This window comes from Carcharhinus amblyrhynchos, chromosome 7, assembly GCF_965287045.1.
Source record: "Carcharhinus amblyrhynchos chromosome 7, sCarAmb.v2.hapA, whole genome shotgun sequence".
NCBI classification, from domain to species: Eukaryota; Metazoa; Chordata; class Chondrichthyes; order Carcharhiniformes; family Carcharhinidae; genus Carcharhinus; species Carcharhinus amblyrhynchos.
In genome coordinates, this window is record NC_137330.1 from 26,363,315 (window position 1) to 26,391,295 (window position 27,981).

Here is a 27,981-nt window from a genome sequence, read left to right on the forward strand (position 1 = left end):
GGGACAGCACATCGACAGAAATGGAGCTTTGAGATGATTGCAGGGCTGGCAGAGAAGAAATTACAGTTAAAGTATTAAATATGATGGATCAAAATGCTCGTATGTTTATTCAGTCATCAGATGAGGGTATTGTTGGCAGTGACAGCATTAATTGTCCTTAAGGTTTGGGTTGGTGGTGAGGTTAAATATGATGGATCAAAATGCTCATATGTTTATTCAGTCATCAGGTGAGGGTATTGTTGGCAGTGGCAGCGTTAATTGCCCTGAAGGTTTGGGTTGGTGGTAAGGTTCATTCTTGGTGGCACAGGGGTTAGCATTGCTGCCTCAGTGCCAGAGACCTGGGATCGATTCCCAGCTTGGGTCACTGCGTGTGTGTAGTCTGCACATCCTCCCTGTGTCTGCATGGGTTTCCTCCAGGCGCTTCGGTTTCCTTCCATAGTCCGAAAGACATGCAGGTTAGGTGCATTGGCTATGCTAAATTCTCCCTTGGTGTACCCGAACAGGCGCCGAAGGGTGGCGACAGGAGATTTTCACAGTAACCTCATTGCAGTATTAATGTAAGCCTACTTGTGACACAAATAAATAAACGAATAAATAAATTGCTCAATTCCAGCAAGACTTGTGCTCCAAAAATTAACTATGCCTTTAGCCAAGCTGTCCCAATAAGGTATTACACTGATGTAAGTGGAAAATTGAACAGATAGATTCTTTCTGCAAGAAGCAGGGAATGCTAATTCAACCAGTTACTGCCCCAGCAACCTAGTCTTAATCATCAAACTGATGGCTTTGACAGCATTGCCAGACAGCTATTATCAATGAGTAACATTCACCAAATTTCAGTCTGCATGGGTTTCCTGCAAGTGCTCGGTTTGCTCCTATACTGCAAAGATGTGCAGGTTAGATGGATTTGCCATGGGGGGCATGTGTGGGGTTACAGGGATAGAATGGGGGAGAGGGCCTTGTGAGATGCTCTGAGGAGAATCAGTGCAGATCCGATGGGTTGAATGGCCTTCTCTGCACTCTAGGGATTCTATGATTCTATTCTATCCCATGAGCTGATTTCCAGAGTTTGAGGCAAGATTGCCTGTCCTTGAAATTAGTGCAGCATTAGACAGGGTGTGGCTTCAAGGAGCCCTTGTCAAATTGAAGCTGGGCCATGAGGTTAAACATTATGATGGGATACAATTCTGCTGCAGGTGGACTACAGCACCTCATGGATGCCCAGATTTGAGCTACTAGATCTGATTGGAATTTATCCCAGTTAGCATTGTAACCTCACGCAGGTTAGTCTATGCTGTCTTGGTTGGAAAGAGAATATATGTTGGGCATCACAAGACACAGAATAACTGATCACCAATTGTTGCATATGTCTAGTGTCATCACTTCATATGTTTAAGCGGTATAGGTTTTTAAATTTAGAAATTGAATTTTAAGTGAAAGTTCACCGATGGACATTGAGATAATTGCAAACCACACAAACTTGTTGATTACAATTCAATTCAAAAGGTAACTTTTATTTACTGAATAAGGTTACAGCTGTAAGGTTGAGTGCCACCAAATGGCACGTGGGCTTAATTAGCGAAAGAACATATGCACATATGCAGCTATTCCATCCGAGAGAAGTTATTCATGAGGCTTCCAGAATGAAGGAAAGGTTTGAAATTCAAAGGTAGCTAATTTGCATTTCTACCTGGGAAGAGTTCATGTGTGTCACATTGCCATGGAGATGGATGAAACTTCATGAGATTCTTTATTTTGAGTTATCCATGTCAATTCATTGGAAGCGTAGCTGGCAGGCAAGACAGATTTGAGAGAAGCAGTTAACTTCTTGTACCAGCTTTGGGTCTTTATGTAGCTTTGTAGCACTTTGGAACTCAAGAGATAAAACCAGTCTAAGTAGTCTAAATGTTAGATCTGTTGTCCATGATGCAGCCTGTGGATGGGAGGTGGTATTTACTATAAGACAAAATTGGTAAGGGGGAAAACAACTGGAAGATTTGATTAACTACAAATTAAAGTGGTCCTCAACAAAATATTAATTGACTTTTTTGTGGTCGGAACTCAAAGTAATCAGCTTGGCTGCAGTTTGAAACCAAGGATGTTTTCAGATTTTTTTAAACTACTGTGCAGGACTTGCACGGAAACATAAGAACATAAGAAATAGGAGCAGGAATAGGCCATCTAGCCCTTCGAGCCTGCCCCGCCATTCAATAAGATCATGGCTGATCTGTCATGGCTCAGTTCCACTTTCCCGCCCTCTCCCCATAACCCTTAATCCCCTCTCTTATCAAAAACCCATCAACCCGCGTCTTAAAAATATTTAGTGAGGCAGCCTCCACCACTTCAATGGGCAGAGAATTCCAGAGATTCACCACCCTTTGAGTGAAGAAGTTCCTCCTCAACTCCGTTCTAAACTGCCCCCCCCTTTATCTTGAGGCTGTGCCCCCTAGTCCTACTGTCTTTTTTGAGCGGGAAGAGTCTCTCCACCTCTATCCTATCCATCCTATTCATCATCTTATACGTCTCAATGAGATCTCCCCTCATTCTTCTAAACTCTAACGAGTACAAGCCCAGTTTATTCAGCCTCTCCTCATAGCTCAACCCCCTCAACTCCGGTATCAGCCTAGTAAACCTCCTCTGCACTCCCTCCAAGGCCAAAATATCTTTGCGCAGGTGCGGCGCCCAAAACTGCACACAGTACTCCAGCTGCAGCCTCACCAATGCCCTATACAGCTGCAGCAAGACCTCCCTACTTTTATATTCAATCCCCCTCACTATGAAGGCCAGCATCCCATTCGCCTTCCTGACCACCTGCTGCACCTGCAAGCTGGGTTTTTGCGACTCATGCACAAGGACCCCGAGGTCCCTCTGCACCGTCGCCTGCTGCAGTTTTTCGCCCCGTAAGTAATAGTCCTTCCTACCATTCTTCCTACCAAAGTGGACCACCTCACACTTGCCAACATTAAATTCCATTTGCCATTTCCTGGCCCATTCGCCCAGCCTATCTGGATCCTTCTGCAGACTCTCCACACCCTCCGCACAATTTGCCGTTCCCCCAATCTTGGTGTCATCAGCAAATTTCGACACCCTACACTCGGTTCCCTCCTCCGGATCATCTATATAAATGGTAAAAAGCTGAGGCCCCAGCACCGACCTCTGGGGCACTCCACTAGTCACCATCCGCCAATCCGAATAGCATCCGTTGACCCCCACTCTCTGCCTCCTATTTGACAACCAATCCTCTATCCACGCTAACACCCTACCCCCAACTCCATGTCCCTCGACCTTCTGCAATAACCTCTTGTGAGGTACGTTGTCAAACGCCTTCTGAAAATCTAGAAAGACCACATCCACCGGCTCTCTTCTATCCACCACCCTAGACACATCCTCATAGAACTCCAGTAAATTTGTCAGACACGACTTCCCTTTAATGAAACCGTGCTGTGTCTGCTCTATCAAGCAATTCCCTTCAAGATGCCTCGCAATTTCCTCCTTAATGACAGATTCTAACATTTTACCTACCACAGACGTTAAACTAACCGGCCTATAATTCCCCACCTTTTGCCTGGCACCCTTGTTAAACAACGGCGTAACATTAGCCGTTTTCCAATCATCCGGCACTTCCCCGGAATCCAGCGACGTCTGGAAAATAACCACCAAGGCATCCACTATCACCTCCGCCATTTCTTTCAGAAACCCATGCTGGAGCTGTGAAATCAAAAGCCTTGAGGTTGGTAAAGAAATTGGAAGATCACATATCCAAAACCTAATGGAAGGACTTCCACAAAACCATGTACCATGGTGAACAGCTGAAACACCAATGAGAAATCAAGAGTGAATTCAAGAAAGTTGTGATTTACACTTTCGACTCTCCCAGGAAAGTGACCTTAAAGGTTTTGTAAGAAGAGAGACCTCTTGGGTAGAAAGATAGAACTGAGTTTTTAAGCTCGTCTTTCCAAGCTATATTTCATTTAATTCAATTCAATATACAATGTTTGCGTCTGTTCAAAAACGTAATATCTTATGGTGTAGTTAATTAATTATTTGTTCTTTGGATTTCTTCTTTAAAAGTTGAAGTGTCCTTAACATGGTCATAATAAAATGATCTAAATTGAGCTTAAGTGTTTGTTGATAAATAAGCCTGAAATGTACATAAGAACATAAGAAATAGGAGCAGGAGTAAGCCATCTAGCCCTTCGAGCTTTGCCCCGCCATTCAATAAGATCATGGCTGATCTGTCATGGCTCAGTTCCACTTTCCCGCCCTCTCCCCATAACCCTTAATCCCCTCTCTTATCAAAAACCCATCAACCCGTGTCTTAAAAATATTTAGCGAGTGAGCCTCCACCACTTCAATGGGCAGAGAATTCCAGAGATTCACCACCCTTTGAGTGAAGAAGTTCCTCCTCAACTCCGTTCTAAACCGCCCCCCCCCTTTATCTTGAGGCTGTGCCCCCTAGTCCTAGTGTCTTTTTTGAGCGGGAAGAGTCTCTCCACCTCTATCCTATCCATCCCATTCATCATCTTATACGTCTCAATGAGATCTCCCCTCATTCTTCTAAACTCTAACGAGTACGAGCCTAGTTTATTCAGCCCCTCCTCATAGCTCAACCCCCTCAACTCCGGTATCAGCCTAGTAAACCTCCTCTGCACTCCCTCCAAGGCCAAAATATCTTTGCGCAGGTGCGGTGCCCAAAACTGCACACAGTACTCCAGCTGAAATGTAAATGAGCAAGCAGTTGAAGCTCCTTTCCCATAAAATTTACATGTAAATAAAGTGAATGACATCTGAGAAGTTTAAATGTTTTTACCACCAGAAAGAATGAAAAGGTAAAAAGGGAATATGCATCCAGGAAAGCATAAAAAATTGGCATGGCAGAGCAGGCTCCAGTAGCATGGCACAGACATCCATACTAGTTGCATTTGAAGGGTGAATGCCCAGGCCTCAGACTACCACATCCCTGTATATGTCATGTGTAGAAGCAATATCATGGATATCTGTGAACAGTTATAAAGACTAACATAAGAGAACCAGAGGACTGACAACCTAGCTAATGTGTTGGAAAAGATTAATGTATTTGTGTTTTGTTCAAATTATTGCAACCTACTGTCTTGCAGCTCAGTTCTGACATGAGTTCTTAAAATTTGTAAAGTTTAGAAGATACGTGTATTGCGTCTTGTCCAGTAATTAAATATAATGAGAAATATTTCATTCAGCATTTGGGCAGTGTGACAGTGCTGGACTCTATGGTTGTTTGTGTGTATGTACGTACATGTTAGAGAAAGTATAATCTAACTTCAGTTTCTGTGAAACAGCAGGTAGCTTGAAGGAGAAATATTAGAATAAAACCCAAAGGTCCAATTCTCCTGTGATGTAATCTGCCTATTCATTTACTAATGAATGGTTGTATTTTGTGATTCCCTCAGCAGTGTAACCAAAATCAAGTTGTGTGGCTCAGTGTTGTGGGTTTTTACAATATTATAATTATTGTTTTAGTTTTACATACTGTCACACGCGTCCTTAGTGAGAGACATTGGTCTCTTGTTGCAAAGTTCAGTATACTCAGGAATCTGCTCCAGCCGAGTCGCAAAGTGCATGAATTGACACCAAACTGACTCTTGGGCTGCCTTGAAGTCTGTGTTCTCAGCACCTTCCTGTATGGCTGTGAAACATGGATGTCTTACATGCAGCTTTATGTGGTGCACTTAGCTTTATGTGGTGCACTTAGCTTTATGTGGTGCACTTAGCTTTATGTGGTGCACTTAGCATTGCTTTCATCATTACTGTTTGTGGTGCATTCTGGGATCTCGCAGAAGAATAAAATGATGAATTTGGCAGTCCTTGCAAAAACACTTCTTTCAAGTGTGTTGACATTCAGAAAACAGGCAGCTTTGCCGGCTCAGGCACATTCACAGGATGGAAGACTGTCACATACCCAGAGTTGGAGTAGGACAGCCGAAGCTCAGCATCGAGGGTCCTTGTACGCATGACATGACGACAGGGAAAATAACAACATCACTTGTGGCCTGATGTGCAGTACCGTGAAAATGAGTGGCTATATAGCAACTTAACAGATGCCAAGATCCAAAAACTACGACACCTGATAACACTTCATATGCAGCATTTACGGCAGATTATATTTCTCTCAAATTGGTCTCTTCAGCCATCGGCAAAAAGTGTAAAGCTACCATATTCCCCCAGTGGACTTGATTTGCCACATGTTCATCCCTTTGCATGGATGGAATGACCCAGACTCTGCTGTTTTTTTTAATAAAGTAGCCATTAGTTTGTTAAAGCTGAACTGAGGAAATCAACGTGCTACTTTCCTTGTTTAGTTCATTTGATGTGGCTGCGGTGCACCACTGTTATTGACTACCAGATGATGTGTAGCAGCAGATATTAAATTCTGAAGCCCATTAATTTGTTTCTTTGCCAATCTAGGTCTTAATTCTGAAGTTTCAAGCATGGTATATAATTGGAAAGTCCGAAGGGTTTGAGAATGGAATGTGCTGTGGTTACTTCTACTAATCTCCGTAGAAACGCTTTCTCATGGTTGAACAGATTTTAATCAATCAATATGACTTGTACTAGAGCTAGTTTAGACTTAATCTGATTTAATTAAAACCTAATGTTTTATTTAATGAGTTCAATCTTGTTCATGGGAAAAACCTTTCCGTGGTGCTCTGAAACGTGTTGAGGCTGAGCATACTAAGATGTTGATGTACTATAGTGCCCTCTAATGTACAACAAGCTTTGGTTTGCCAATAAAAATCCTGTTTGAAAGAAACTTGTAGTTGGACATACCTTTTGCCTTTTTTTAGCAACTGGAAGAGTTTGCATAAGCAGTACGCATTCATTAGATTGAAGTGTAGGACAGTTATGTCATGTTGCAGCAGGCTACAATATAACACTAAAAGTATGGTTGTTGGGGTTTCTGCTGACAGCACAGATGACTTCAAATCTCTAAATTTGCTTTTCTTTTGTTCGACATTGCGACTGTTATCTGCTTACACTATTGAAAAGAGCTGAACTGTGTGGATAAATTGGGTATCTCTTTGACATTTTAAGGTTTTGAATTTAGTAACGTGTTGAACTAAAGTTTGTTGTGAAAGCTTTTTTTTGCATTTCAAGATGTTATTTTCAAATTAATTGCATAATTATCTTGCTTACTGGTGCTGTTCTGCTTGTTTCAATAAAAGCAAGCAGGTTGGAAATTTACTTGGGGGATCCGATGACACTTTATTTTAAGGAAGAGGAATGATTATTGGGATGAAATGATCAGGATAACTGGCATGAGGTTACATAGGCAACTGCCGTTGCAGCCTTTTCTGATCTGTCAATTTAACCTTTTCCTATCCTTCACAGAGATGTGTGGTCATCTACTTAATTAAACTTTTATGTGACTGAATCTCTCAACTTCAATAATAGCAAATGCCAAATCAGTTGGCAGAGTTTTTGAGCGTGAGAAGCCCCATTTGTGTGAAGCAAATCATTCATTCATTCGTTGAGCTGAACAGTGTTTCCTGGGTGCTGGGGTTTGACTGCCGAGCATTGTAGCTGACTATCATTCAAGTGCCTCATTTATATTTTGTGATAGGGTGATGCATAACTCAAACTAGAAAAGAAGCATGCTTAGTATAATTTCCTGTGTGCTTGGGACTCCCAGAATATGCTTTAACTAATCTTTTTTGGAAATGCTGTCGCTACAAGCCAAGATGGCAGCTCATTATCTCACAGGAAGAGCACGCAAGCAAATTAATGAATGTTTGAGATTGATGGCTTTTCATCATTCCAACCTGTTCTGATGAAAGTTCATCGGCCTGACCTGAAACGCCAACTGTTTCCCTCTGCAGATGCAGCTTGACCTGCTGAGTATTTCCAGCATTTTTTTTGTTTTGTTCCAGATTTCTAATCAAGCGCAGTTATTTTGAGCAATTTAATGGAGACAGGATGACTTGTTTTTAATGGTAATGGCTGAAGGAGGAATATTGACGCAACACCCTGAGAGCATCCTGCTTTGCTGGAGCGTGCAATTGGGTGTTTTACTTTGACCTGAGCCTGCAATTGGGGCTCCAATTTAATGCATAATCTGAAAATTTGGAATATTTGATTATGTACCATTTTGTCACTGCTTCACCGAAGTGTCGGCCCACCTTATTTACTGAACACTGTACTGCAACTTGATAGGGAATGAACGCAGGCAGCAGGATGGAAATGCCTTCATGTGTAAGCTGCTACTTGCTATAGAGAACTTAGCAGAAATAGAGAGTCTTAAGGGGAAGACAGTATGTATATTGTTTCCAGCAATGATGAGTGAGTTATGTGGACAGCAGATGACATTTTAGCAGTGGAAATAAAAGTCTTGGTGATGGATAGTGTAGAAGTTTGTATCTCAACTCATAATCAAACAGGATACTAAGTTTATGCATCATCGGGATTATTCTAAACAAGTTGCCAAGAAGTGATATGAAATCTGAATCCAGAATTTCTTGTGCCGTTAATACTGGATTCAGTCTTGCCACTGTTCAGTTCTTGAAAACGTAGCTTTTCCATTCAACCATACTTCACTAGTAGAAGGTAGTATCAATTAGTAGCTATTTTACACAGATGATAGGAGGGCTTTGACCCTTTATTTTATCAGTTTGTGTAGGTCTAATTTGCTTTTCTATCTGATGAGATGGGATTAGACATCGTTGGTGATGTATGGTCAGGGGTCAAACACAACACAAGGTTGCAAATAGTATTGTTCGGCTTCAGACAGTTGCATTATAAAATGAAAACATTGGGAAAGGAACTGAGCTTGTGGTTGGAATCAAAGACAATGCCTTCAAACTGCTCAATACTTAGATGTAATTTCTGCTCAGTGTTGGATGTCAGTCAAGCTGTGACACCAATCAGAAACATAACACGCTCAATTTCCACCTTGCCTGAACTCATCTTCTGCTGCTGAAGCCCTCATCCATACCTTGTGACCTCGAGACTTGACAATTTCCAAATTTGGGATATTTTACTACATTAAATGCACTGTGTAAATGTAGCTTTGTTTCATAGCCATTTGAAAGCAGACCCCAACATATGTGAGCCAATATGAGGTGGAAGCTGCATCTTGATAATTGGTGCCAGTGTGCACAGCTTCATTCCAAGTGACTAATACCTGGAATGATTTTCTAGGTATGGTAACTGAGAAGAAACTCTACGTTTATTTAAGGGACTGTTACCTGATGTAAATGAGCAAAATTATGATTCTGTAGAAAGATGAACTAGTTGGACCAAATGGCCTCTGCAATTCATACTTCTCTTTGGTCTTGTTGCCTTTGTGCATCCATTTAGCTACTAACCAAAAGTGCATCGTAGAAGGCATTAATTGTGAACGCAGTGATAGGCGCACCAAAAATCTGATGCATGCAAAATCATGACCCAGTTAAGTATTCCTTGGCAAATATTATTAACTGTTATTTTATTTATTATTGGCCTTAGTCCAACAACTGATCATTTTGAGTGTTGCCAGTTTTATTTCTCTAATTTTTATAGCCTGGGAAAAGTAACTTGAAGTGGCATGTAGGGGGAACTCATCTTCTTCCAATGTAAAGAAACCAAATACTGAACAACTGAATAATATCCTGACTTTGCCAACTTTGGCCTGAAAACATCTGGAGAATGACATTTTCAGTGTTTTTGATTTTTGTTTTAATCCAATAGCTTTCAGACAATTGCTTAAGTTTCAAAATAATGAAAGAGCTGCCACAGTTATCAGTGTGTTTTTAGAATACATATGCGGAATGGGCATATTTCATTGGTAAGTGACAGCTATTTCCCAGTTCTGTTTTTGCACAGTAGTTTTTGATGGATCTTAAACTTCAGAATTAATGATGAATAGTTTCATTGTCGGGAGATACTGCATCTGTTTAAATAACTGTAATATTCAGTGAAATACTCTAAACTTAATTCTCTCTGATGGCTGTATATGTAAAAGCACTGCCTAGTATAGAACAGCATTGTACAGAAACCATAACTCCAGGATTTGGGTCTCATTCTTGAATATCATTAGCTGATCTTAAAACAGTGCCACGGGTGGATTGTTACACTCGATCTCTGGGCTTCAGTGCTGGAGAAGAGACAGTTGGGCTTAATTCCCATTCCGATTGGCATTTTCTTAATCCAGACATGTATACTAACTTAATAACTTAGGGTAATATAAGATTTGGTTATAATGCCTTTCAGGATCACAAAGATTATCAATACTCACTGTCCAGATTCGTACACAAAGTTTAGTCATTTAGGTCAGATGCATTTGCATTGAGAACAGGAGGAGGAGAATTCAGAAATATTGTCAGGGATCATTGATACCAAGAATTGTTTCCAAAGTGTGTGTGTGTTTCTGTTCAATTGGAAATGATCCACAATGGACATTGCGGTATGGGAAAAGAAAATTAGAGAGAGAGGTTGTACATGCCACTTGCATTTAATTGACTGCAGGAGGTATTGTAAGCAGTTATAGGTTGTAGAACTGTCAGACTAGACAGGTCATAAAAAGGGCTAAAATTACAGGAAAGGGAGAAGGGATAACCACCCCAGGTAACAAAATACATAAATCTGAAATAAAAATGCCTGAGAGTATTTTTAATGGCTGGACTCTAAAATAGTGGTTGGTTTGAAAATGACTGTGTTACATTATAAGTGAGGAATAATAGCTAAAATCAGTTTCTGTGGCAAGAACAAGAGCTTCTATATTGAAACTAAAAGCTTCTGAGGATTTAATAGTTTCACTGTTCTTTGCTATTTGGATCCCTGGACGAAATCTCTGCAGTTGACTAGTGCATGTTCAATTTCTAGTTCCATATTCAAACAACAGCCAGTCCTTGATTTTAAACTTATGATGAGATTCAATTAGAAACTTTTAGAAATTGGCACTCTGTTTTGTATTTACAAATTTGATTTCAATTTTACATGGCACATCACTGAATAAGTTCAAATATCCATATGTACATATTGACTTTTTGTGTCACCCATCTCCCTGACTTGATGCTCAGTTGCTATTCCATGACATTTTTACTTGGTGAATTTTTGTCTTTCCAAACTTTTTAAATTTATATTTCATAATGCATAATTGAGTACAAAAATTCTAGATTATTTTTGATGAAAATAGGGTATCAGGTCTTTTGCTTAGGAATGAACCCCTGATTTTATCACATTTTCTTGTGGGAAAATCGATTCAACCTTATGACATTTGAAGTTAATTCATAGTTTTCAGGAACCAATTGTGTCTCAAGTCCGAAGACTACCTGTACTTGCCTAGCATTTGAATACATCTTGGATGCAGATGGTAAAAAAGAAAGGCAGGAATAGTGAAATAACATATTTCCCTCAGGAAGCCAGAAGCTGAGTTAATGTCATCTCATGAAAAAGTCTTGATATCCTCAGTGGATAGCCATAGAGGGTTTTCTGATCTCCATCCTCATTTTCTTCAGTGCCATATTATCAAATAAGTACCAAACTTACGTCAGCAGTCTCAATGGCTGTTTAACTTCTACTAGCTTTACCATAGACCACTTCCGCAATGCAACAAAATGTTGACAGACTGAGCAATTAAGCTCAAAGTTGTAAATACCTCTATAACTCCATTATAAATGTAGATACAGGAATTTATCATGAAAAAAATTGGAATAGAATATATCACTTCAAAGTCTTCAGGACAAATTTCATCCATATACTGCTTCTCCATTTGAACATAGCAATTGTTATTGACTTCCTGTGTAAATTGTGAAAGAGGATTGGTTATAACTTCAAACACTTCAGTAAATAATACTGTGCAAGAGATTATTGTAAAAATAATCATCAGTTTCCTGTATAATGAACGAAGGAAGTAGGAACTTGGGTGATTTTAAATGTCATGGCTGGATTTATGATATTTGGTTTGAGGTTGGAATTCCTGGGATTAGGTCTTGTATGGAAATTAATGAAAAGGGTTAGATTACTGAATCACCTGTTTTTTGATTTCATCTCCTCTTCTGTGCTATAATTCTACCCTCCCGCAAAGAAAAAGTGATTCAACTGGAAATATATGTAGCCTTTTTTCCTAAATTATAGCCTGCATATAGTATTTGTCATAGAAAGCTAGTATCTCCAGTTGTAGTGAAAAGTGCATTCCAGGTGCATTCCAGGGCTCAGTCAACCAAGTCTTTGTCTCGCCCGATATGGCGAGGAATTGGCTGTCTCGAATTATTTTCTAATTTGCCTCATCATTTAAGAAGGTGAGCATTTTTTTAAAAAAAACATAAGATTCTCCATGCACTTATCATGCAGTGGTAGGGTTTTACTTGCAAACTGTTGTATCTGTATACAGAGAGTAGAAAAATATTCCATCAAGTAAAAGCATGATATTGGAAAACTTGAGAGTCAAGAATATCTGTGTTAAGTTCATGGTAACAAGCTGGAAGTAATTATTTCATTGTATTTTAGGATGTGGGTTCTTCCAGGTAGTTGCTTAAAGTGAAACACACATGAAATAAGCTCAAACCCATTTTTTATCCAAGACACAAGTTTTCAAAGGGAGTGGGAGAAGTGTGATTGGGATTCAATATTGTATTGTGAAAAATGAAGACAATTCCTGTGATAAATTGCATGCTGTCTTATGGAAAAGGGGAAGTCACCAGCACCCCAAAGGATTGAGACCCTGTCTGGTATAAATGGTGACGGTGGTGATCTGAAGTCCTTGCCTATTTACTGTAGACCTAACGGTACATTGATTTTAATTATCATACCCTAATGTCTTATCATGAAATATAAAAGGCTTTTAGCAATGTGACAATTTCTAAAACTTGACCTGTAAAATCCTAGAATACTGCAGTTCAGAAAGATGATATCCCATCTATTCAGTTGCACCACTTATTTTCCATTACAAGCCAACTGGTCCAAATCCACTCCTCTTACTCCTTGTAGCTTTCAATATTTCCCTTTTCGAATAACTATGTAATATTTCTATTTTAAGAAACTTTTAGTCTGCTTCAACGTTGATTTGTTGCCGAGAATTGTTCTAAGTACTCTGTATAAAGAAATATATTTTCAAATCTTCCCTGTATCTTTCTAATTAGATGTGTACCTTTTATTTACCATCTGAGAAGTGGAAATAGTGTATCACATTTTAAACTTTTATAATCCTTAGCTTTCTGAGCTCCAGTGAAGTAAAACATTTTTTAAAATTCTCTTGAAAGTTTGTGCCTCACCTTTGATTACATTAAACCTGTGATTCCCACTATAATGTGCTCCTAAAATAGACCACGCATGTGCATTTGTATTTTTTCATTATCTTTTCAACTTTTAAAAGTTTGTAAGAACTAGTGTACTGAATTCAAATGGCAAAGTATATCTGCTGTATAACTGCAATCTATCTAAAGCACTGAGGGAATAGTTATGTTGCAGCAAAGTTGGATTTAGCCATTGGGGAAATTCAAGTGATGTGAAATGAAAAGTTCTTGGGATTGTCAGTGTTCCCTTGTGATTTCTATAATAAAATCCAGCTGTTTCAACATGAGTACAGCAGAGAAAATTGGCTCCAATTTGTACTATGTCTCAAATGATCATGATCATTCATGTGCTAATAGTGCTTGATTTTACATTTCAGATTTTTGTTCAGTGTACTAACAATAGCATGAATAATTTTTAGCATCATTTTTAAAATGATACAGTGGCTTTTACAAAATATATACAAATCAAAGTGCTATTAATCGTGGCATGCTGTTTGGAAACCAGTGAAATGCATAGGAGAGGGTGCATCAAAAAGATATATAAGTTCTGCCAATTCATGTGGTTCCATTTCCTGACTTGGAATTTTAAGATGTATGAGACTTCTAGACCACTCTCAATTTTGGTAGTTTCTTTACTCTCAATCTCTGTTCCACTCCATCTGTGCCTCAGTTCCTCAGCTCTGTGCCACTCTTCAGGTTTTCCAGTATGTTAGCTTTTTGGCAGCCTGCAATGGTCTACATCCTAACAATTTGCAGTTATTGTTGAAAACAACTAAACCATATAGCAAGAGAATGTTGCTTGGTTGTCAAATGGTCTGTTATTACCATGCACATTCTCCATGACAATACCTCTGCCAATCAGAGTCCTCTTGCCAACCAATCAGCACTTCCTTCTCACATAGCATAAATTAGTTATTTTCCCTTTCATTGGTTTTCTTGCAAATTGGCCTGATAAGTGCAAGATGAAAAGCTTTGACAAAATGTCATTTTTTTCAGTAATACACAAATTCTGTACAACAAAATGACAACTTCGTGTTATGTTATGTCTTTAACATCGTTAAGGTGTTTGCGGAAGCAAAATCAGGCAAAAACTAACAACGAATCAGATCGAGAGACTTTGAGACAGAGGAGAGAGCCATGTTTTAAAGAATGCCTTGGAAGAAGAAAACATAGTGGAGAAATTAGTGAGGGAATTCTAGGGCATAGACCTCGATGTTTGAGTACATTGCTGCTAATGGAGCAGAGGAGGTGGGAGATACAGCGGAGGGCAGAGTTGGAGGAATGCAAAGTTCTCAAAGGAATTTAGGGCTGCTGGAGGTTATAAGTTGGGTATGAATAAAGTTAGAGGGGAGTGAACATGAGAATTTTAAAATGGAGTCATTGATGAACCAAAGCCAGATTATGGATGAATAGGAGTTGGTACAAGTAAGAATACAGGTAGCAGAGTGTGGCATGAACCTCAGGTTATGGAGGGTAGACATTGGAAGCAGGCAAGGAGAATATTGTAGTCCTTTATCTGGAGGTAACAAAAGCATTGATGAGGATTTTGGCACCAGACGTGCTGACATGAATGATTTTACAGAGATGAAAGTAACCAGTTTTTGTAAACAGAGGTAATGGGACCGGAATCTCAGCTCAGAGTCAAAATAAAATGCCCAGGGTTGTGAACTGTCTGGTTCAGACAAAATCCAGTGTGGGGAAGGAGCAGAACCAGTGGTTAGGAAATAGAGGAAATGACGGGCACCAAAGACAATGCATCGCGTTTCCATTCTTCCGTGTTTCAGTTTCCTAATGTTGGAAGAAGTTTTGTCGGGAAAGTACTGTGACAGTACGTCAGTGCAGTTGAGATAAGTGGTAGCGGTTCAGAGCTAATTGTCATAAGAACAAGTTTGGAATATATATAATTGGATGATGCTGAAAAGCAACATGTTTCTGAGATATAGGAGGGGACTGCAGATAGATTATTGTTCAAGTTCCAGAAGTAATGGTTCAAGTGCAACAAAGCCATTGCAGGAAGTTCATTAACAGCTAGATAGGTAACGGTGGAGCCAAGCAATGGCAATCCTCATCATCTGAATAATGGATGAGGGACAGAGGTGAAAGTGTGGTGAACTACAATTTGATCATGAGAATTAGGGGGGATATTGCACCTAGTTGCTGTCACAGTGGGTGACGTTTGTAACCGATTGGAGCCATTCCAGTGATATCGTGGCGAGGGAGACTTGATTGAAGGCATTCAAATGTGGAGTTGCTGGAAAGGTGGATACACATCGGGGAGACAACATCATGCTCAAGGATTGTGGCAATTTGTAAAGCATGATCGTGGACTTCCGAAGTCAGTAAAGATCAGCCATCAAACTTGGGAACTTCCTAAATATGCTTACCACTAGAGTGCAGTTATCCATAAATGCAGTCAATAAAAAACAGAATTGCAACATCCATCTTGAGAAATAGAATTCTTAAGTATGTACTTTCATTCGTTTGTAATCTTCCAATTAGGTGAGAAAATGCAGCTGCCATTCAGTACAGATGCTGAAAGAGAGTGTCCTGTATGACCCTCATCATCATGTTTCGTTGACAAGCTCCCTTCTAAAATTTATTGTTATTACTCTTTGCTGCATTCATCACTCTACAGCACCTTCACAACTGTGAAAATAACTTAATGAAAGTCATACTGCAGTTAAAGAAAATTATACTGAAAAAGTGCTTGACGTCTTGGTTATAAACAAGAAACGTTCTCCTAATTAATTTCTCGTTGCATGTTTGCACTCTGTAATGAGACCAATGTGAATTGCATATCTAGGTTTGATCACTGTTTATAACATTAATGGGGACTTCTGTAGAAGTAAGCAAACAAAATTCAGCTTTTATCAAAAAGAAGACAATTCCGTATGGGATCTGGAAGAAACAAGTATAAAGAAGCTAGTTCAAAAAATCCTTACGTTTTAAATGCCAAAATGTTTTTATTCATATTGTCAAATCTTATTTATGGAGATAGATTTAAGACCTGGTATGACATTCCTCCTCTGTATATTGTGAATACTGCTCTTGAACATACATGCTGATGGGGGTCTTATTCTTACTGCCCCCCAATTGTTCATCCTGTTAGTTTCCTGCCTGATTCCAACCTGCACATCTTAACCAACTAGTTCAGTGTAATTACAAAATAATCATTCATCAAAACACTACGGTTTACTTTCAATAGACCCTCCGATGGTACAAAAGCCACTGAAATTTTCTTATGTTTGAACATACCCTAATATCCTGTTGAAATAAGATGGAAAGTAAATTAGGTAAATTTTCAAACCCTGTAAATGACCTAGTCTTGAGCGGAGAGATTCTGAAACTTTGCAAAGCAATGGATAATAGTGAGAATAGGACTCAGGATGATATTTAGGATAATGATGATATGGGCAGGAGAATATTGGAGGAAATTCATTGCAGAGGTGTGTGAAATTACATGTGGAACAACTAATGTGAAATGATAATACCCTATAGTGTGATTTTGTAAAATGTAGATGAGGAAGCCTTTGATGTCTATGCACACAAATCCTTAAATGCATCAGGACAAATTGATAAGGGAGTTAAGTATATTGGTTACATGATTTTATGAATAGAGGAAAAGATTATAAAAGCATGGAAATCCTGCTGGAATGTCGTAAATCAGTATTTGATCTCAGCTGGAATATTGTGGCAATTTTGGATTTCAGGAAAGTTGTAACAGTCTCGCTTGCAGAAAACATTTACCAGGATGAAAGACTTCAGTTATGAGGGGAGGTTTGATAAGTTACCACTTAACACAGTGCAGCACCCACTCAGTCATCTGTTGAAGTGCCAACCTTGATTTTTGTGCTCACACTCTGGAGTGACACTTGAACCCCGTAACTTTTTGACTCAAATGACTTTGCTACTATCTGAAGTACAGCTCATGCGCATCGGAGGCTTTCAAGATAATGTGATTTTGACAGAGTAGAGTAGATAGCAAAAAAATATTCCCTGTAGCATGTAGGTTAACAACCAGAGTTCATGGATTTAAAATCATTGGCGAGGTGACAAGGAAGCTTCTTTTCACTTGCAATCCTGCATTGATGAATCCATTAGGCACATTGTTACCTTGCTGGGTTTTTTTGCATTTTTCCATTTACTTTGTCACAATCAATTGTATTACATTCCTGTTAATATAACTCAGAAATTGCCTTGGTTTTTGATATGTCTTTGACTGTCTTTTGAGTTATCAGATTTATATTTAACCAATCTTTCCCGTAGTGGGAATGCTGTGTTTTGAAGCTTTTTCTTTTTTGTAAAAATGGTTCATGGTTTGATGAAGGTAGTAGTTGTACTGAATGTGTGTCATATGGCAAGGGTTCCAGATTATTTGCATAGGCAATTACTTCCTTTTAAATATCCATCCTCAAACCAAATTCTGTTTGTTCCAGACAGGTTTTGAAATTTTATTTTCTTCCCATTTCATTACTCATTTCCTTGCCGTTAGGGTTAACAACATAAAGGAAGTCATATTTGCATTAGCTCTGAAGTATCCCTACTGCATAGATCCTTTCAGAAGTTTTTTCAAGTTGCAATAAGATTTGTTTGATCTTTGTTTCATTTTGTGTGCTGGCTTATGTTAATTTTCAGTGATTATTACAATATTGTTTCTCAGCGGCAATGAATCTGACTTGTCTCATTAAACTGCAAGAAGCAATCAGAAAGCCAATGAATACACAAGAATTGTGCCACTGCCATCCAAACTTGTAACTCAGTTAATATTATTTGCATTGTTTTAGTTTAGGTCTTATTTTGATAGCAGTGATCTTTGGAAATAGCTGGAAGCCCATGATTTTTCATCCATCCGTTTCAATGTAGGTAAAACCATGGACTTCGCACTTGCCATTTTCCTAGACATGTTAAACACTCCTGCCAGCTGGGCTTGCCACATTGCTGTCTCCCCACTCATGTATCCTTTTTTTTTGGTTGTGAGTGTGTGTTTATATATTATATATCATCAAGCTTAACCTACATGCTTAATGTTTCCATATAACACATTTCCATATAAATATCTTTCTAGATATTTAGTCCAACTTAATTGAATTCACCACAAGAATTCATTTGTGAAGATATGTTATATTTTATTTATCATATATATTTTGTATTTATATTAAATTTTATATATCTTATATTTTAAGAAGTTGTGGTAAAAAAGCAATATTACTTTGAAAATTGAATGAACCTGCAAAAAGGAATTGGAATTTAAGTGACGTAAAATGACTTTATTCAGTACTACTTATTCAGAGTAATTTAATGGTTGTGGTGTTAATGTCATCCTCATGAGTGGAGGTTCTGAATATGTAATTTGTATGTTGGATATGATTTTTTTCATGTCATGATAATTTGCTTAATATCTGGAATCATTAGGAAAGAAGTCAGTAATAGACCTTGAAGCCATTGCTGTATTTCTGTTCTGTGGCATTGATAATTTGCTTTGAACTGTAAATAATTAAAAATTCTTTGGACTGAGGATATCTGAGTCAGTCATTCCACCTTGTGTCAAATTAAATTAGATAGTCGCTGTTTTACTTTTTTTTTGTTCGATTTGTTTCAATATGTTTGAATATGAAGTGTCTTGAAGTTGATGTTTTGCCCATCATCTATAATAATGGCAAGTTGATCAGTGAAAGTAATGAATATGTATTTACACTTGATTGCCACTTGCTTTGTTTGTTGAGATATTAAAGCTGAAACTTCACACATAAGAAATGATCTATTAAAATATCTTTCACAGTTGTTTAACCCACCTCAACTACTATTTTTGGTCAATTATTTGGAAAATAGTATTTTTGTAATATTAGTGCAGTTAGCAGCTTTATTAATTGTTTCATTGTTTTCCATTTACAGTTTTGTTCCTTTGATTCACAGAATTCTTGTGCAGGGAGTGTCCAAGGATACATATTTTCTTTGAGCGTGTGGATGTGACAGAGGTTCCAGAGGAAGCTATATTCCTGAAGAGGTGGTTACATGAACGCTTCGAAATAAAGGACAAGTCAGTAACAACTTTTCCATTGTAATAGTCATTTAATCATTATTTGCACCAAATGCACAGATGCTCTACCAACATTATAAGTACTTTCTGAAGATTTAGTTGCAAAGAGCTGGGATTAAATTATTGCAGATCTGTTTAAACAGTGAAACATGGCTCTAGAGCACGATGTTGGAAAATTGTCCTGTTTTCTTTGAAGGTATCATTTTATCTGTAGACGCATCAAATACTATTGATTCTCTTCTCTTCGTAAGAGTAGTGAGGAAGATTTTTGATTTTTTTCATTTGAAGGTACTAAAGTTTGTTTTACATTGGGTTAACTTTGTTCTGTATTAACAAACACTTTTCACAGCGTAAAAACATTCAAATGCTTTTTGATCCAATAAGCTCGATGTTGTACTTAAAAATCTCCTCTTCCTTCGTCCTTGGGCACATTTTTCCTGCCTCACTTTCCTCAGACCACTTCCCTTCTTAAGTTTGTCATTTGGAGTGAATTTCAAGTAAGCCCTTTTCACTCACAAGATTCGTATGTGTGCCTGATCTAAATACTGGGGAATTCATTTTATTTGGGTGGTCTTGTGTGTATATTCAGTGAGTTGATTATTTTGTCAGCATTTTGTTTAGCATGGACATCAGGAATGTTATTCGATACTCTTAATATCCCTTGGATGAGTTACAATCAAGGGGCTAGCAATAATTTTATTGACCCAGCTGTTAAGATACTTACCATGCAAGTAGTGACCTCTAGCAATTGGCTAATTCTCCCATGTATCACAGAATTGTTGCAACACAGAAGGAGGCGATTCAGTCTTCATTTCTACTACCGGCTCTCTGAGCAATTCACCAAATACCAAATTGCTGCTTCAGTCAATCAGCGCAGACATAATTTCATGCACATACCTCCCCAGTTCTTTATGATTGGCTCGAGTAAAAATGTCAAAAACCTGACGTGTCACATGGCATCATCTGATGACCACTATGGGGATAATTTTACTCTTTATTGCTTAAAAAAGCAGTATGCATAAAAGTAACAATTTCCATGAGTGTTGCTTGTTTCCATAGTAACAATTTAAGAAATACACACATAGTAAAGCATTTGGAAGATTAATTATATCGGTGGTGCGAAAGTTTCTAGAAACAATAACCCAGAACAAAATTAGCAGTCACTTGGACAAATCTAGAATAGCTGAGGGCAATTTGTTAAAAACATGGAGATTTTTGCCTGAGATAACAAAGAGGCTGGTTGAGGGTATTACAATTGATGTGGTTTACATGGATTTTCAAAAGACGCTCAAGAAAGTGCAGCCTTACAGGCTTAATTGCAAAGTTCAAGCCCATGAAATTAAAGCCAGTGGTAATGCAGATACAGTGTTGGCTGTGGAACAGGAAACAGTAGCTTTTCAGACTGGAGAAGATTGCCATCGTGGAGTTCTCCAGGCACTAGTATGAGGTTCACTTTTTTTCTTAATTTCAGTTGATGACCTGGACTTTAGTGTGCAGTACATAATTTCAAAATTTGTCAGTGACACAAAACATGTAAGTATTGTGAATTGGTTAGAGATAGGCATTTCTTGGGCATTGAAAGGCTGGTAGTCTGGTTGAACATGTGACAGAGGAAATTTAAATGCACTTGTCCCTGACTCCACGTACTTCAAACTCATTCATGAGTCTATTTCAAGCCTCTAACTCCCCTCCTTCGTTATGGATGTACCATGTCATATGGGCATTTTGACTCTTAATTTTTTTCTTGCTTTACGTTTAATCTTTCTCATGAAACTCTTCCACTTTGTATTCCCTTTCCATCAATGTCCTCCCTTACTTTATTCTCTACTGTGCTTTCTCCACCCTGTTTTGTTTACATTCAGGTTGCCTGTATTGTAGATCCATCCATCTTAGTACTTGAAAGCCTTTTTGGGCTCCAGATTTGAAATTGTGTATTTTAAGGAAAAGTCAGATTTAATCATTCCATGCGAATAGAATAACTTTGAACAAGGTAATATTTTGAATTTGTCATACAAAATGAATCAAAAGATAGAGACCATTACCTGGGTAGGGTGAATTGCAGGCCAACACTGATATCCGTAAGCAGTTCTGACATTTATTTATCCAATCTGCAGATATTGACAATGGTCTAATCAGACCAAGTTTCCTGCAAAATTTATTTCCAAATACCTGACAAACATCTTTATATAATTTTATCTCATGAAGTGAATAATACTGTTGTGGCCAAAATGATCATCATCAGATCTCAAATTTTAATGGGCATACTTAATCTTCACGAAAAAATGAACATTTTTCAATTGAATTGTGCTGTTTCAATTCTATCTAAAATGCAGATGTACTGTAACCCAGAGCAACATAATAAGCACTGCCACATTTAATCGCAAGCTCAATAAGCACAATGAGAAAGAAAAAATTACCAATTCAATGTATATTGAAGGAAATTACTGCAGATGCTGGAATCTGAAACAAAAACGGAAAATGCTGGAAAATCACAGCAGGTCTGTCAGCATCTTTGGAGCGAGAAGACAGCTAGTGTTTCCAGTCTCATCAGAGCTCAGATTGTATGTTGTCGGAGTTACATGAAGAGGGTTGAGAAGAATTTCTTTGGAATGTAAACACCAGCATAGACTAGTTGGGCTGAATGACCTGTTCCATGCTGTATACTATATGTAAAATGTACATAATAATCAGATTTCCATGGCATCCACATGGGGTACTAGTTTATTTTCAGAGTAGCTTTCTTTTTGAAAGTTTAAGCATTTGTTTAGCTTTAACACTATTTTGGGTCATTTTATGCATCATCCTTCTTCAAGTGAAAACTCAGAATCGGCACCAATAATAGCTCTTCTGTTAAAAGGAAACTCCCAACAATTTAGGGAGGAAAAAAAATCTGATTGCTGCTTTGACTGCATGTGCTATAATTATTTACTTTGTAAGTAAATATTAGGAGGATGAACAGAAGTATTCCCTGCTCTATTTAATACCACCACACACTGTTGCACATTTTAATGCACATGTAATGTATGATTCACTTCAAACAAAATAAACTTCTTTCCACACGGATGGTGGAAAGGTCATTGCTGGCAAGACTTGGCCAGTTTACATAAGCGGTTGATCCACTTGTTCTGTTTGTACTTAGATTGAAATGTAGGGGTTTTGCCTGAATGTAATTGCTTACAGGAATATCTTCAAAAGTTGTTGCACCAATTTATCCATCCCTACCAATCATTAATCATTTACAGATTTTGCTGAAGACTTGCATCACGTTTCTGCTCCCTGAAAGTAAAATTACATTTAGGGACTTAGGAGGAGGCCATTCAGCCCCTCAAGCCTGCTCCACTATTCAATTACATCCATAGCTGATTTTCTACTTCAATGCTATTATCCTGCACTATCTCCATAACCCTTGATATCTTTCATATCCAGAAATCTATTAATGTCTGCCTTGAATATACTCCATGGCTGAGCCTCCACACTACGCTGGGATTCAAAGATACACTAAGCTCTGATTAAAGAAATTCCTTCTCATCACAGTACTAAAGGGCCTCCTATTTTGAGTCTGTCACCCTTCTTTCTAGACACACTAGCCAGGGGAAGCATCCTTCCGGCAGCTACTGTGTTGAGCCATGTAAGATATTTATTTCTGTCCTTGATGGGGCATTGGACCTTAGGCTCCCTTCAAGTAGACAGGATCTCCTCCAGTGTACTGAAATATAGAAGTCCTCTTTACACACACTTGCTATATGTTTTCTCTTTTTGCAGTATATGTGACATTGAAGGCTAAACAACATTCAGTAATTCTTAATGGTGCAACTACACCAAAGTAGGTGGGAAGTCAGTATGTTTAAATTTTATCGTCATTTACTTTTTCAAATTGTTTTTACAATAACAGAGATTTGTTTTCCAGAAAAGTCAAAGTTTATAAGTGAGCACTGTCCTAGTTCCTAACTGTGATAGATTAATTTTGCACTCAGGTTTGATCTAGGTTACTATTTTAACAGTTTCAGATATTAGGAATTTATAATGGGAGTGAAGTATGAAAGCTATCATGTGACATTTTGAGCATATTTTGCAAGTAATACTTTTTTCATTACAACAGTTGCTGAATTTCAGTTTCTAACTTTAAGAAATGTGAAATAAAGCTGTTGGGACATTTTAAGCCTGATTTAATTGCTTTCATATTTGCATGACCTGAAGTTCCAATTGTTGTTGTTTTCCACCCCTGTTTGACAGATTGCTAACAGAATTTTATGAGGCAGAAGATGAGCAGAAACGATACAAATTTCCTGGAGAGGGCTGCAGATCACAGTTGAGCCTTATGAGGACTCTTCCATCCTTGCTCTTCCTTGGTGGTCTGACAGTCCCCATGCTGCTGACAGAATCTGGAAGGAAGATTTATATGAAGACATGGATTTACGGAACATTAGTGGGCTGGTTATGGGTTAATGTTAGACCCTAGAACTCCATTCTTTGATGCAAGTTCTAATTATTTAGAATAATCCTAATGTAATTGCTTGTATAGCATTTTTTCGGAAGTTACCTGCAAAATGGGGTTTCAAAATTGCAGTTCAAGAAATTTTATATTCTAATGAAAAACATTTGCCTTAATGACTGAAATGAACATATTCCAGTAATGTATCTGTTTAGTATGGCTGTACTTCAGTGGCAATAGTTTACCTGCTCAATGTAGTTTTAGAGCCCTGATGTATTTCTGTGCAGTTGAAGAACAAATTATTGTAGGCTGTTTAAAGAATTCAAATGGTGTGGGGTTAAATCCTATTGAGAATTGAAAAAGTGCTTGATTTGATGCTACATGTAGCTACAAGCTGTACTGTTTTAAGGAACAAAAACTGATGTGTTGCAGTACTTGTTTACATGGAGTCTGCTACTTAATGTTGTTTGTTACGTGAAAAGATTTTTAATTATTTTGAGAAGGCATCATTGTATTTTGTTCTGAATTAGGGTGTTGTTAGAATCATCTTATAGCATTTGGTTCTCTGCATGGTGAAAGAGGGCACATCAGTGGTTCGTGGTCCTTTTACATTGCTCTAGCTAAGTGTAGTATCACTTACAATCAAACTTCCAAAAATATTTCCAGTACAATGAAATTGCTTTAAAGCATGGTTTACCTGTCTGGGGGGAGGGGGGTGCAGAAGAACAATGCAATTATAAGTGTGGCTGTGAAAGATGGGTAAAATGCTAAATTTTAGTTGCTGATTGCTTAGTTTTGTGAACTAACAGTGATTTTTAAAAAATATTTAATTACTGCGTCATTTCAGATGGTGTGTACGTACTAAGTGTACATAAATGGTCAAGTTGTTGGACTGAAACCATTTGTTGTCATCAGTTGTATTCATACATCACCTTGAGTATCATCATCTGACAAACAAAACAATGAAGTTAAAGCACTGGGAAATGAAGTGGGTTACAGTACGTGTTGACCTTTGTGTGGATAAATGATTAAGAATCTACTGCTTGTCTGTTTAGTCATTGAGTTGCTTAGTGATTGTGAACTGTTTTCTTAACTTTGTGATGCCTTTATGTGCCGTTTACTGTATTTACAGAAAGCATGTGCCTTTTGCCTGTTGCTGACTGGTTGGTTCATTCTCAGCAATGGTACGAATGACAGTCTTAATACAGGCATATTAGAAATGCATCACAGTTATAACTTGCAACCAGATTTGCTTATGGAAAAGACAATACTCCCTCTAGTGGGTCAAGACAGCTAGATTAAATCTTCCCTTGTGATTTCTTAAATGGTTTTGTTTTTCTACATACAGTATGTATAATAAAGCCCAATCCAAGTGTACAAATCCAAAGTTTTTAATCTTGCTCAAAGTTTATAATTCCTAAGTGTACTATTTGAGTGCACCAGCTGTTGGAATAGTGCTTATGAAAACTGAATAGTTACACCCACTCTTAATTTTACTTACCTCAAACACAATTCAGACAAATATTTATAATAATTTTAGGTGTTATCACTGGCATGATTACATATCCTGAATTTCTTTCCCCAAGAGCACAACAGTGAGCTAATGGAAAGTATTATCAATGTTTTTACACATTTTCAGGACAATTCAAATGGTGCAATGCCAATGTGATTAATCATAGTTTCTTATAAGTAATGAAATAAAGATCACCTTTATTGCAGGTCGGTTTATTCTGATCAATTTTTAAAAGCACATTTGTTTTAATAGACTGTATGTTTACAACATTTATCACAGTACCATATCCTTGCATGCGTATTGGTTTTAATGTTTTCTTTTACAGCATTTTTAAGCATTATAATTTGTGTACATGTTGCTTAAATAAATTTTAAATGATTAAAGTATAATATAGCCATCTGTTTGGGTTCTTTATCTTTGCTATTAACTAGACTGAACAAGTATTTATGCTTCTATGTCTAATTCAATTTATAGATAAAATTAGTTACATCTGGAATCTCAATTATCTAATTTGCTTCATTATCTGGTTATAAATATGTAGTCAAGCAGTAGATTTTTAAATCTCTGAAAGTAATACACATTGTTCTTTTAAATAATTGGAAAACGTTGCCATCTAGCTGCAAAGTAAGAAAAATATTTTTTCTCTTTATCACCCAAATTACGTAGCAAAGTCAGGCAATCAAACAGTCTGAGATTTTACAGTGGATCTATAGATTGCCTTGAATCCTACTCCTCTTTGACCTCATGACTTCAAGATTTTACATACTGAGTTTCATGCTGTACGAGTAAGTTTGCCTCTGAAAGTTTAACAATAGCCTATTGTCAAATTAGGCATTTTCCCATGTGGGAAAATAAATGGATCCCACTCCTGAAGACTAAAGCAGCATTGGAAACAACTGAGTTCATACTATTCCATTGCTATAAAGCCTTGGATCACAATCCTTGAGGCTATCTATTTTGCTCCAATGGTTAGAGAATGCATAAATGGATCTTCACTTGGCGGGATATGACAAATCGAATTGCACAGGGGTCCGTGCCAGGCTCTCAACCTTTTACAAATTACATCAATGACTTAGATGAGGGGAGTGAACGCATGGTAGCTAAATTTGCAGGCAACACAAAAGATAGGTTGGAAATTATGTTGTGAAGAAGATATATGAGTTTGTAAACTGATACAGATAGGTTGATTGAGTAGTCAAAAACTTGAGAAATGGTTTATAATGTGAGAAAATGTGAAACTGTTTACTTTGGCAGGAAGAAAAAGCTGGGTGTTACTTAAATGGAGAACAACTGCAGAATTTAAGTTTATTAGTGTCACATGTAGGCTTCCTTTAATACTGCAATGTAGTTATTGTGAAAATCTCGTGAGTCGCCACACTGTTCAGGTATACTGAGGGAGAATTTAGCATGGCAAATACACCGAACCAGTAAGTCTTTTGGACTGTGGAAGGAAATCCAAGCACCCAGAGGAAACCCAGACACAGGGAGAAGATAAAACTCTGTACAGACAGTGACCAAGCCTGGAATCGAATCTGGGTCCCTGCTGCAATGAGGCAGCAGTGCTAACCAACATGCCACCCACATTTGGAAGTGCAGAGGGATCTAGGTGTTGTAGTGCATGAGTCACAAAGTTAATATGCAGGTACAGCACATAATCAAGAAGGCTAATGGAATTCTATCATTTATTATGAGAAATTGAACATAGAAGTAAGAGTGTTAGGAATCAGGTATGAAGGGCATTGGTGAGACCACATTTTGAATAGCGTGTGCAGATTTGGCTTTATTTAAGGAAGGCTGTAAATGTGTTGGGGGCGGTTCAGAAGAGGGTTACTAGACTGGTACCTGGGATCAGCGGGATGTCTTATGACGATAGGTTAGACAGACTGGGCTTATTTCCACTGGTGTTTCGAAGAATGAAGGGCAACTTGATTGAAGTATACAAGATCCTGAATGGTCTTAACAAGGTGAATGTGGAATGGATGTTTCTTGTTGTGGGTGAGTCCAGAACTAGGGGCACTGTTTTAATTATGGAACAGAAATGAGAATTTTTTTCCTCTGAAGAAAATTACAGCACGGGAACAAGCCCTTCGGCCCACCAAGCCTGCACCAACTATGCGCACTAAATCCCCCTACCCTTCCGGGGACCATGTCCGTCTATTCCCATCCTATTCATGTATTTGTCCAGATGCCCAGAAGGTTGTGTGATTTTGAAGCACTCTGTCTTCGAAGGTGATAGAAGCAGGGTCATTGAATATTTTGAAGTCCGGTAGATAGATTCTGTGTCCTCCTTCTCCTCCCTCCCAGAACTATGATAGGGTCCACTTACTTGCACTTTCCACTCCACCAGCCTCCACATTTAAAGATCATTCTCTACCATTACATTATCTCCAACATAATGCCATGATGAAACATATCTTCTTGCTCTCTCCTGTCAGCATTCTGCAGGGACCACTCCCTCCATGAGACCCTGATCCGCAGGGCTCAGTACTGGGACCTCTTCTATTTGTAATATACATAAATGACTTGGAAGAGGAAGTACGTGGTGTGATCAGCAAGTTTTCAGATGACACTAAGATGGCTGGACTGGCAGACAGTGAGGAGCAGTGTCAAGCAATACAACAGGATAGAGATAGGCTGGTATATTGGGCAGATAAATGGCAGATGGAATTTAATCCTGATAAATGTGAGGTGATGCATTTTGGAAGAAATAATGTAGGGGGGAGTTATATGATAAAGGGTAGACCTATTAAGAGTA

General features: G+C 38.2%; 1 protein-coding gene across 1 annotated transcript in view; it reads left to right on the forward strand.

The window, feature by feature from the left end:
• The window catches only part of agpat5 (1-acylglycerol-3-phosphate O-acyltransferase 5 (lysophosphatidic acid acyltransferase, epsilon)), a 112,900-nt gene extending 87,285 nt beyond the window's left edge, over positions 1–25,615 (forward strand). The window contains exons 7-8 of the mRNA XM_080192034.1: positions 19,158–19,281; positions 23,515–25,615. Coding sequence (XP_080048160.1) covers positions 19,158–19,281; positions 23,515–23,740 — 350 coding nt within the window. The 3' untranslated portion in view covers positions 23,741–25,615. The remainder of the gene's footprint in view (positions 1–19,157; positions 19,282–23,514) is intronic.
• The last annotated feature ends 2,366 nt before the right edge of the window (positions 25,616–27,981 follow it).